The sequence below is a fragment of the Pteronotus mesoamericanus genome, unplaced genomic scaffold (assembly GCF_021234165.1).
Source record: "Pteronotus mesoamericanus isolate MK-2021 breed Mesoamerican mustached bat unplaced genomic scaffold, CSHL_Meso_final contig_56, whole genome shotgun sequence".
Classification (NCBI taxonomy): Eukaryota; Metazoa; Chordata; class Mammalia; order Chiroptera; family Mormoopidae; genus Pteronotus; species Pteronotus mesoamericanus.
This window is the reverse complement of record NW_026555201.1, coordinates 13,254,145-13,267,021: the sequence shown is the minus strand read 5'-3', so window position 1 is coordinate 13,267,021 and position 12,877 is coordinate 13,254,145. Positions and strand designations below refer to the sequence as shown.

General features: G+C 40.6%; 1 protein-coding gene across 2 annotated transcripts in view; it reads right to left on the bottom strand.

Annotated features, from left to right (window-relative positions):
• TRHDE (thyrotropin releasing hormone degrading enzyme) overlaps window positions 1-12,719 on the bottom strand; it is a 393,263-nt gene extending 380,544 nt beyond the window's left edge. For both annotated transcript variants that reach the window (XM_054580121.1, XM_054580122.1), the window contains exons 1-2: window positions 11,818-12,719; window positions 91-364 (exon numbers count right to left, since the gene is read on the bottom strand). In XM_054580121.1, the coding sequence (XP_054436096.1) occupies window positions 91-364; window positions 11,818-12,719 (1,176 nt within the window). The remainder of the gene's footprint in view (window positions 1-90; window positions 365-11,817) is intronic.
• Between the last annotated feature and the right edge of the window lie 158 nt (window positions 12,720-12,877).

Genomic DNA, 12,877 nt, shown 5'->3' with positions numbered 1-12,877 from the left:
GATAGGAATAATTTCATTGTTAATCCAGAAATCAGATTACTTTACAGAGTGTACATAATCCAAAAACATCATTAAGTTTAAAATACTTACTACAACCCCACTCTTGGTGATAGTTTCTCTGTATGTGAAGTTGCAAATAGCCCAGGCTAAATAATATGTGGACATGAGAGGGGTCTGTGAAAAGTGATCCGTAACCCATCCATCTTCCTCAAACACGGAAGTTTCCACTGGCATATTGGATAAAGATAAATAGGTTGCTTGATGCTTGATGCTGATTTTAAAAGTAGCCTTGTAGATGGGCTCATCAAAACAAGGAAATGCCTTCCTGGCATGTGTAGGCGAAAACTGAGTAACACCGAGGAATCTGGAAAACAGAAAATGACATTCCCAATTACATTTATTGCTTGAGTTGTGACCACTTTGCATGCTTCTGCTGATAACGTATATTACCGAATTGCAAGATACTTTTCACTTCTGAACCAAACTTAAGTTCATGAATAGCATGAAAACACTATACATACACATTTCCCCAACAATAAAAGCTCTTCAGAGAAGTTTTTGTCTCATTTGAAATAAATTCTCTAAACCCAAAGTAGTGCCTATTAGACAAAACATTATAGTCTACAGGAAAATCACTCATTGGTCTCACATTAGTAAACATTGGAAAATAATAATCCTCTTTTTTGGCATGCCTTTCCTCCCTGAAACTGCACAACATTTAAAGTCAGTGAAACTAAAATCCAGAAGTTGTCATCAGATACATAATGAACATAGACCATCACTGAGAAACATCTGTACCCTCAAACTTCATCAAGACGTGACCTGATTTTATTTTAAAAAGGGGTTTTGAAACCACACAAAACTTGGTCTGAATTCTGGCTCTACGACATTCTTAACCATATCATCCTATACGATTACCAAATTTCCCTAAGGTGTAGTTGTTCATTGCTCAATAGAAAATAGTCAAGTTTAACTCAAAAAGAAAGCTTTTGTAAAGCTTAGTGGGGAAATAGAGAATGTAAAGCACCTATCGCAGCGAATAGAAGAATAGCAGCCAGCAGGCAGTTAATGAATAGCAGCCAGTAAAAAATGGCAGCCACTGATTCACAACATCTTCAACAGGTTCACATTCAGTAATCCAGACAGTACTGGTATTTACTACTCATATTATGTGTTTATTATATTATGACATGTAAATGTAATAAATACCTATATAAAAAATCTGTTAATGACTGTGTACATATACATATATAAATGTATTATATACTAAAAATATATTTAATGCCCTCAAGTTCTCAGATCAAGCAGCAAAGTTACTTACTAAAACTCTAACTAAAAGCAACTTCTATTTTTTTCTCACAGTTCAGGGTTACAAATGAAAATGCTCATAGTAAGTACTTTAACTTAAGAAGGTCATTATTTATTAAATCAATCATGACAAAGTTAAGCTTTTTTAACATTACTAGTTGCAAAACTTGATATAAGGCAAGTCAATATCAGACCCTTTATAAAACATTACTGAGTTCTAAAGTCACTTGTTTAAAAAACTGTGTCCCCCATAAGTAAATCTGCCACCTCTCCTTTCTCCATCATCCAAGGTATACATGGCTAATCTAACATGGCACACTTTCCCACTGAGCCTGAACTTGACCTCAAAATTATTCTCAGCACAGCACTTCAGGCAACTACTACCAATCAATAGGGGTTGATGTGTGTATTGAATCTTATTGGCTATCCTTGGCTCAAACCATGAGGTGTAAATGTTTAGGCCATTTTAAAATGATGAAGCTTACATTTATCATTGAAGGCCTACCTTTTTGAAGCTTAGCTTTGAAATAGAGAAAAAAAGACATTTTTAAGATTAATTGTATGCTCTCAGAGAGGCTCTCAGAGAAAAGGTTTTTGAGAGTTATCTTGAAAACAGTACTGGGCTGCCACATACCAGCCTAGGGTAAATCACTTAACTGCCCGAGCCTATTTTTTCATTAGTAGAAGAAAAACAATAATATTTTCTAGGCCTTCCTTCCAAAACTGTCGAGATGATAAAATGAGATAATATATGGGAAAGAAGTTTTAACTATAAATCTTCAGACAAATATAAGGTTAAAGTTGGAAGCAATCTTAGAAACAAATTGTCCAACTCTCATAAATTTCTAAACAAGAAAAAATAGCTCCAGTAGGGTTAAGGGATTTGTCCACAGTTGCACAGGCAATTAGTGTAAAGCTGGGTCTGGAATTCACATTTTCTGTGTCTGAGTGAAAGGCAACTACATTTCAAAAACAGTAAAATTAATCTTTATCCATAATTGATACACAATGTTATAATTCAACTGCTGGTAGTTAAAGTTCTTTCCTAATTTGCCAGAATCATGGTAATATTTTCCCTATTATTTTTTACTGATAATAACATAATTTTTGCTTAATTAAATGTTAGCACCTTTTAGTTAAAATGCACCCATTTACAATTTTCTCATCACATATTTTTTTCTTATATAATGTTCTTGAATCTTACCTTTCTATTTTATTAATTAAAATGTCCACTGAGCTTGATATTTCTCTACTGAAGCTACTTAAAAGATATAAGATTTCATATATGAAAAAAAAGTGTTCCCTTATAACTTTAAAGTCTCTGAGAACTCCAATTCTAGTCATTGAACAATTAGATATTGTCTGCTATATGTAAGTTCTTCATTATTAGGTACATAGTAATATTTTTTAAAAAGATATAATCATTTTGCCCTTAAGTTCTTTGCAATCTAATTGAAAAGGTTATCTGTATTTATATATTCTAATACTAGTAATACTAGGAGAAAAGTTCTACAAGAGTTCAACAGAGTGGTTGCAATTAGAATGCATTAGTCATGTAAAAATCAAATGTATCTTTGGCATTAAGTTATTAATGGGTAGGAATTTATTAGATATAGAAATTCTAAATACCTTTGGGCTAGTGAGAAATTAATAAGCCAAATATTTATGCAGAAGAATAATTTCATGTCATTTCTTTTTGCCTTATGTGGTAAGTAAATATGTTAGTAAAGCTAGCAATGTAAATAACTTATTATCAGGGTTGAAAGGAGCTGTAGAAATCATTTAGTGACTTTTTCTGCAATTAATATTCTTAATGAAATTATACATACAGTATATATCTATGCACAGAGGGCCAACATATATTCTGATAATGTCTAAATGAGAAAATACCAATTTCACAGTCTGGCACCTAAGGACGATTGCAATTGAATTTCAATTTAGTATTTAGGAAATCAAAAAACGTCCCTTGGTAAAGAAGAGCAGTAGGACTAGATTACATTTAAGGTCTTTCCCAAGTTTGAGATCAAACAACTGAAAAAAATTAGAAATAAAATATTCCCTGAATTTGATGAGGCTTTTTTAAAATGTTAGCTACACTGCCACTAAGTAGCTTTTTACTAGACGTTCTATAATTCATGTGCCTCTCAATCATTTTTTGAGTGTTTAATACTGAGGACGAAGAGAACTATCTTTACTTGCTTCCCTCAAGGAGTTTATATTCTAAATAAAAGAAAGTAAATATATACCTAAATAGGCATCACACAAAATGCCCTGACAAATAGGGAAAATGTACGAAGAAATTACATTCTCCTTCAGCAGGCTTTTTCAGCCATGGCACAACGGCATTTTAGGTTGGACAACATTCATTGTCGGAGGCCGTTGTGTGCACCGTAGGATGTTTAGCAGCAGCATCCCTGCCCTCTACCACCAGAGGCCAGTAGCACCACCTTTCTCCAATTGTGGCAACCAAAATGTCTCCAGACATTGCAAATGTCCCTCGGGGGACAAAACTGATCCAGTTGAGAACTACCAGCCTTAAGAACTGAAGGAAGGCTTTATGGAGGAGGAAACATAAGAATTAGTCGTGGAGCCTGGGGAGTATTTTAAGGGTCAGAGACGGATGGAGAAGTGAGCAAGTTGACAATGGATAGCACAAAAGAAAAAAGCCTTTAAAACAGCTTTGACTCTCATATTAAGTTAATGCCCGGTCTGCTCCCTTACAGAGATTCTGGTTTTATCAGATCTCAGTATTGCCAGCCCATCTCTAACACCTCTCACCTTGATACTCTCCTTTCTAACAAAAGGATGTAATTTCAGACTCAGTACCCAACAATGTCTGTTGGGTTTCAAAAATATAATTTTTTCTTCACTGCATATATTTTAGGGTTGTCTTCAGTTGGTGGAAGTAAGACTTCCTTTCTGCTTACTGTCATTTAAAACATCAAAGAGGGCACTAGTAGAGGTGATTTGGAGTAGGGAATGATGAGTTTGGATTTGAGCAAATTTGAGGTGAGTCTGAGGTGGCAGGAGGAGGATACCATGTAGAAGAAATACAGAAAAAATAATGAAAAATAGAAAACATTTTAATATATCATATGAATGTGAAATACATATGTAAATACAACAAGAAGTAAAATAAAACATTAGGAGGCAGAAGTGAACTAGGGACAAGTATTTTGTTGTCTTTTTTCCTCGCTTTCTTAAACAAAATCATTTTTATCTTTTAACGAATCCCTCTATTACCATAAAAAAAATTCTACTTCCAAAAGTGACATCCTGGAAGTGTCTTCCCAAGAATGTCACTTTAGCATAACTAAAAAAATATGAATAACATATCTGTATTTTAATTCTCTTCTAAAATAAATTACTTGATTTTTTAACAACTTGTCTATTTGACATTTTGGTTCAGCTAAGTAGAGCTTAAAGCTCTCTGTTGCCTCTGAAGGATATAGAGAATTGATTTCTTCTTATTTCTGCGGAAGTTCACTAGGCAAGCTCCTTGTATCAAGTCATTATGATAAGATTCAGCAGAAGTAATGCATTAATGTCAGTTAATATTGCCAACAAATTACAGTATGAGATACAAAACAGTGTCTGTTCCATTATTTTCAGTTTGCCTTTTCATAAAATTAAGATACACAGAAGAAACAGACATTTGCATAGCACTGTTAGCATTGAAAATCGATTCATGACTTTTCACTGTGGAACCCACCAAAACCAAGAGAACCTCAGACACGGCGTGGCATTTCACAGAGGTTTCCGTTTTGGCCACTTCTAAGCATACCACACATACAGCACAGTGAAAAATGATCTTTGAACTTGCTTCTGTTGAAATTGCAAACTGCCTAGCATTGTCATCATTTAAGATTGGTAATAAAAATTCCCAAGATCTACAGAAAAGTTCTAATGGGCCATCTAGTTACTATCCAAATGTTTGCAGTAAACAGACTCAGTTACAAGGTCATGGAAGTTACACCTGTCCCATTTAAAGTTAAGGCTGTTAATCAAAATGCAAATTATTACACAATGACAGAACATTTTAAGTCAAAAAGCGCGATGGTTAGACTATGTGTTTTTATGTACTTCAATGAGTCATTAAACCTCTGCCATTTCAGAAGAAAAGTACTCCTGCTGAATATTCAGTGCTATAAGCAAGCGTATAGTCTATTTTTTTAAATAACCATTCTAGTAAACTAAAAACATAATGCAATAATGCCAGCAATATGTATGTAGGAAGTGGTGCATGTGTGAATAATCGTGTTATAAAAACAGAGCATAATATTCATGACTGTTTTCCTATTTATGTACTAAATACTCTTATCAAAAATGATCACCATTGATGAAGAGTATTATGAATACATAGCATTATTGTCCTGGGCCATAATACTAGGTTTTCATAAGAATAAATAAACTAGTGCCTGAATGTCATTTGTTTAATATTGGAAACAGGCAAAGCCTTATGTAAGGATTAAAAAGTACTGCTACTGTCAGAATGCAAATTAAGTCTTGAGAACAACATCAGAGGACTGGTGTGCCTTTCCCTTGCACTTGGGATTTTTCTGTCTGCTCTGCTGGCTTCCAGTGACAAGGGAAACACCCTTCTGACCCGTCAGTCGTTGGTTTCTGCCATTCTCTCTGCTGATAGAAAATAGTGCCATAATCAGAGGTTGGTGCATCCTTCTGCTTCCCACACTCTTCCTGCTCCCTCAATGCTCTCCCTCTCTCCGTGCCTGAACCAAGCATGGGCTTTGTCTAGCTATGAAATACCACAGCCTTTCCCTTCACTCTCTTCTTCATGGTGAAGGCGCTCTGGTCCCTCTCTCTCTGTCTTTTGAACTCCGCTTAGGTGGCATAACAGACGGCAGTGGGAGGGATGCCCACAGGGACGGCTGCCGCTAAGGGGAAACCCCAGGGCAATACAGTGGCCCGACATGACCTCTTACCAGTCCCAATAGGAGCTCTCCAGCCATGGAATTATTAATACCCACCAAAGTGCTTACCAATTTTCAGACCCTGTTCTAAATGCCTTATTTCTTAACTATGTAATCCTCACAATAACCCTGTGAAATGGGTTATCATTATCACCATTTTCCAGATGAGGACACCGGACCCAGAACAGTTAGGAAACTTGGGGGAGGTCATAAAGGTAATCAGTGGCAGAGTCAGATCACGAACCCAGGCGGTCTGGTTCCAGAGTCCCTGAACACACTAAAGACACACACTTTTCCATCCACAAACACAGCCAAAAGTGGCTTGAACGTATCCTTAAAAGGGATGAAAAGTAACAGCAGTAATGTTAAAACTCCATTCCTTGTTCATCCTCTGATTTTTTTTTTTTTTTGAACGATCTCAATAGTTAAATTAAAACTTCACCCTGCTGCACTGGGAGGAATGCCTTCCCCCTCCCTCTGCAAAACCAATGCCAGAGCTCCTTCAACCCAGGGCCGCTCAGGCATTCTGAGACTGAGAAGGTGCACCGGGAGTCAGGTGCGCAGGGCGTGAGCCTGGGGCCCTTCACCCCAATTCAGCCCCACCCAAACCTGCTAACCTTATTCCATCCTCCCAGCCCAGCCACCACCGTCAAGATATGGCTACTTGTGAATTAGTTCACATTGTTCTGGAAACCAAGAAAAGAAGGGAGGATTTTTCATTGTTATATTCTCCCAAATTCTATGTATTAAGTAGCAACATTCTATCTGTTGGAGAAAGCATCCACTCTCTAGTGGCAAAAAGCAGGACTGCACGGGACTTTGAAAAGCTCTGGAGGAACCCAGTCACTATTGAAAATCCAAAAAGACATGATGGACACACAAAAAATTAAAAAACAAAGTGACAACACTGATAATGATGAGTCTCATAGATGGAGGAGGAAAATGGGTGACATAGGAATGCTCTTCCTTACAGAGTATGAAACATTTCTTCATTAAAAATAAGTTATCCCTGCCCTGGCTGGTGTGGCTCAGTGGACTGAGTGCCAGCCTATGAACCAAAGTCACTGGTTCCAGTCCCAGTCAGGGCACATGCCTGTATTGCAGGCCAAGTCCCCAGTAGGAAGTCATGCTTAAATAAGTGAGTCTTATTCTTGTAATCTTATCCACCTAATGTTCCCATCTTCCAGCAAACCTAAACTGTTGCCCAGCTCTGTGCTCTCAAACTCATCCACATACACAGTAGCAAAATTTAGTTTAAGGAAATAAACATGTTGTGCAGACCAAATAAACATAGGAAAACCAGTCACAGGTCCATCTTTGCTTGAAAGAGATCCAGAGCAAATAGGCCATGTTTGCAGTTGCTTTGAATAAATAAATACACGGGCAAACTAATTTAACTCTCTTAGAGAAACTCTACACTTTATTACTAACCACGGTGACCCAGTCAAGTGGTGCCATGGAAAAAAACACGGCAAGACAAACACTAATTATTTGGATTTTCCTCCCTGAATCAGTCATGAAATGGTCAAAGCTTTTTTTTAAAAAAAGGAAAATATCTTCTAGATTTAGTTTAGTGGTGGCATTTTGAATTGTGACCAAAATCCAGCAGTCCTGGACTCAGTCTGGCCATATGGTTATGTGTGCCTGACAGGAAAACAATGAGGTAAGTCCATTAAGGAATCATATTAAAAAGTTTTCACAGAAATAAACGATTCTCACAGATTTTTTTCAGTTCAGAGCCTTTTATAGGGGACCAAAAGCTACGTACAACAAATTGTCCCTGTGAAGCTCTCCTCATCAGAGTGACTGGGTGAAACGAACTTTCTTTCAACATAAAAGTAACGTGGTAGTTTTCCTGCTTTTATTAAATATCAAGATTATTAATTCATTCCAGAAAAAGGGCAAGGCATAAAACCATGTATACTAATACCACAAAAGATCAAATGCCTACCCCCAAAATCTTCTCTACTCTCCACAAGATTTTTGCAAAAGCATTTTTTTGCAATTCTTTTTGCAAACTGCAATGTTATTTTCCCATTTTACTTGGAGATCACAGTTTCTCTCTAAATAATCCTTGATAGAAAAAGACCTATTTTTAATCTGTCTCCTGGCACTGTGGCATGTTAGAGACCCAATCAAAGTTTGTCAAAGAAAAATAGTCTCCCTTTTGAAAGTGAATAAAATGTTCATTTACTCTAGGTAAATCTCCCCTTTCAATCCGACCATCTGGATCTAAATTAAGGTACCCAACTTTGAACATGGGTATGCTCACCATCTGGCTACTCAAAAGTGGCAATTACTTCAGGTAAATGAACAGCTTACCTAATTCTGAGCAAGTATATTCTACTATAGAATTCTATGGCATAATTACACACCCAATTGAGGAAAAGGTGATTATGTGTTCTGCCCAATGGAGATAATTTACTGCTGTGTGTAAACATTTCAAATTTAAGAGAATTTATTTATTTGCAATATCCAACAAGTGATGAATTTTTCTTTAGCCAAATGACCGACAGAAGTAGAGGATCTGCCTCAAGCAGAGGAAATTTGGGCTTCAATGGGGAGCTTGTCTTCCAACCTTTCTCAGCTGTAGTTATGGGAACCTAGAAAAGTTAAGTCTTCCCTGTAGGACAAAACCAAGCCCCCTCCAACATCTGGTCAGTGGTAAAACCTTCCAGGGTTCAAAGGTATATAGCATGTGGTGAAATCTAATTTTCCTGACCTCACCCAAATTGTTTCTCTCAGACCTCTGAGTGAGGAGTGAGTTGAAGAATTAGATTGATTGGGATAGCAATGAGTTGTTTCCACATAGGCTAAGTGGACTGAACTGTAGTATTACTCTTCTAAATATTTCAAGTTGCTTAATGTGACTCCCCACTGGCAGATTAAATATTTATTTTCATTACAGAAATTATCTGATAATTAAATTTGCAAAAATTATGACTAACTAAAAACCAAGATATTTAATCATTAATCAAATGAAAACTCCGAGTTTGTATCAATGCCCTTTCGGAAGGGTTTTAAAATGCCAGTTTACATTGCATTTTTGGGATAAAAACATCACCAATAAAAGTCCCACTTTGGCTGAGTTCCCAATATTGGCTTATTTTCCCATGTTCCAAGTTGCTTTAGTAATAACAACAACCAAAAAAGTGTTAATATATAATATTGGCATTATTGTGAAATAGTTTATTCTATTTCCTTTGCCTCATCAACTCCAGGTATCAACATTCAAGAAATTATCATATTCATTCTGGTATTCAAAGGGGGAAAAAAAGAGAAACAAGGGTTTGGCCACATATGCACTAGGTTAAACTTTCAACCAAGTTATTTACATCTTTGGAGAAAACTGAAGAAGAGAGTTTGAACACCAATATACACCAGGAGTACAAGAAATCAGTTAAGGGTCAAGCGGAAACATCTGGTCTTTTTTAAGAATTCTGTTAATTTGAAAGCACTGACCAAAACAAGCTCAGTTCAACCAAATATATTTTGGCAAGGCTCAAAAAAGATGATTTGTTGAAACTATTTATTTCACCACAAATTTATTGGTAATGATATGCAGCTCCCACTGTTGACATTTTGATATAACAAGCTTGTTTCTAAACATAACATGCAAATTTGCCTTCTATGCCTTTCCCCCCATATTTGATATTTGATATGGGGGAAAATACGTTTAACCTGTATTCATTAGAATATGTTGGAAGTGGAAGGGGGTTTAAATAGCCCACATCTGATCTTAGGAGAACGAATAATGTATACATTCACTTACAGATTTTAACTATCATACAATTACTAGCATTGGGCAATTTATTTCTATGACGTTACTTCATAGTACTCTATAAGTAATAAAACATTTGTGTTCTCCCCTAACACACTGAAATTTCCCCAGCCTCTTATACAATAACTTCTTTACAAAATTTCCAGACAACATGAGCCCTGGTCCAGGGATCAAAAAAAGAAGGTCAAGTCCCAGCTCTCCACTGACAAGCTGCTGTCCTCAGGCACCTTGGGCTACTCAGAGCCCCAGTTTTAGGCAGTTGTGAGAATGACTTGGGAACAGAGGAGGCGCTACAAGTGGCATCATTACTAATTTCCAACCTGCCTATGCTTCTAACGTTGTCAATTTCATTTTCTTGTTCAATTTTGTTGTCCATCAGCCCTATAGTCATTTAATTAACCAGTTATTTTAAAAAGCAAGGGGTTACAGCAAAAAGCAAGAATTACGTTTTTTATTCATCCGATGATATGCTTGAGAGCTTAGTACCACCAACACTTATAACAGCTGACATTTATGGTGGATACTCTACATGCCAGGTATAGGGTTAAGTGATATCCAATGCCTTAGCTCACGGACACCTGCAACAATCCTGTGAGGATAATATTATCATCATTATCCCCAAATTAAAAATAAAAATATGGACTCTGGGGCTAAACTCCCTGCTTTGTGGATTCACCCGTGTCAAGTTATTTCACTTCTCTGTTCCTTCATTTTCCCACCTGTTAAATAGGGAATGGTGGTAGCACCCTATTTACTCCACTGGGTTCCTGTAAGATTGAGTTAATGTACGTTGCTCAGTAAGCACTAGCAGCTGAGTAAGCACTAGAGGTAGTCATTGTCGGGATAGGAACGGGGTTCTGTTGGACTTCCAAGTCGGAGCTCTAAAGAAGTGGTGAAATGACCCACAGGTCCACAAAAAATAAACAACAGAATACTGCCCAAGCCTAAAAAGTTAGTAGATACCCACTAATAAGGCAATTGAGACTGACCGCTAGCTTTCCCTCCGTTCACCAATGGAATCATTTCCAGAGTCAGTAACTCAGGAACAAACAACTGGAGCCACCGCGTTAGAAGAGAGCCCGCAGCACTTGCAAGGACACCCTTACCGGCCCCGCCCCCTTACTCTGTCACCGGACCAGCTCTTGCTACTCTAAATCTCAACTTCCAGTTTTTGGAAAACTTTATGCAGCCCAAGCCGGTCCTCTGCTTTCTGCCTGCCAGACAATGGGCGAGGTGTGCGTTTGCGGGGGATGGGGTGGGGGCAGGGAGGGGCTTTGCCCTGCTCTATCCTGCACTGCCATCTCCCCGGATGCGCTGCTACCCTGGCCTTTGGCAGCTAACGTATTTTCCCTGGACAGTAACTTGGCAGGCCTTTGATGTCACCCTGGCTCGAAGTCGCTCAGAGGACAAACTAAGAGGGGAAGGTGGGGGGGCGGTGGGGGGGCGGGGGAGAACCCTGCGCCCGGCTGGCTAAAGGACCGTTGACGGGGTGGGGAGGTCCTGGCTAAGCAACTTTGACAGGGGGACAGGGTGGAGGGGAGGTCCTGACTAGAAGAGGGGATAGAATTCTTCGTTCACCACTGGTGAGTTAGTTTGCGTAGTTGGCAACAGGGAGAGCCCAGGCATCTGGGAGACCCTGAGGGCTCTTGGTGATAGTCCTACCCAGCCTTTACTTCCTTCCTCCACCCCAAGCTTCCCGGTATCGGACGCCAGGAGGGTCCCCGGGGTCACCAGCTGCCCCGAGTTTAGAGCAGCTTGGCTGGGTACAGCGGTGCCGGACATCGCCTCCCTCCGTACCTTCTCTCCCCGTGGAGCACGTAGGAGCTGCGGAAGAAGCCCAAGAGCTCGTTCTCGATCAGGGCGTTATAGATGATCTTCAGGTTGTAATTCCTCTGCGCGTCCAGGGTCCTGTTCAGCACCACCACCAACACCTGGGTTTGCGGATAGAGGAAAAAGCCGGCCACCGGGACGGCCCCCGCCACCCGGTCCTCGGCCACCTGCACCTTTTCCACCGCCACCCGGGAGGCGTGCAGCACGACGTAGCGGGTGGCGTTCCGGCACGCGATCTCCACGTTGACCTCCCCGGAGAAGGTGAAGTTCTCCATGAAAGCGGTGAGCATCAGATTGTAGTGCAGCGGCTTGAGATGGCCGGACAGGCGCAGCTGCGTCCACGGCTGCCGCTGCTCCTGCTCCTCCTCCGACGGCGGCTGGGCAGACGGTGTCCCAGGGGTGGCCTCCACTCCTGCCTCGGGCTGCGAGGAGTCCCGGCCAGCTTGATGGTTGCGCCGGGGAGAACCCGGAAGGCTCCCGTTGCCACCGCGCGGTGGGAAGCCGGCGAGGCCACCCTCTGCGCCGGACGCTGCGCTAGCCCCACACTCGTCGAAGCGCAGGCTGAGCAGCACGGCGAGCATAGTGACCGCGAGCAGCGCCACGATGGACAAGGCGAAGGCCAGTACGAGCCGCCTGTGCACAGTGATGTGGCGCTCGGTGGTGCGGGGTCGCACCCCCACGGAGTCCGCCCACGGGTCCGAGAGCCCCCTGCTGCCGGTCCGGAGCGCGGCGTCGTTCTCCCCCATCGTGGCCGAGAAGGGTGAGCGGCTCTTCTCAGCCCCCTCCTCCTTCTTCTTCTTCCTCTTCTTTTTCTTCTTCTTCTTTTTCTTCTCCTCCTCCTGCTCCCCGCGCTCGCCGTCCAGGGCCATCACACTGCCTCCTCCTCCTCCCCCGCCCCCTCTGGCACCCCCCGCGGGCGGGCCACCCGGGCCACCGCCAGCGAAGGCATCAGAGAGTGCACTCGGGCAGAGGGCGTGACGCCAGCTGAGACCCTGGGGATGCTGGCCTGGGTGCTTTTAAGACGGAC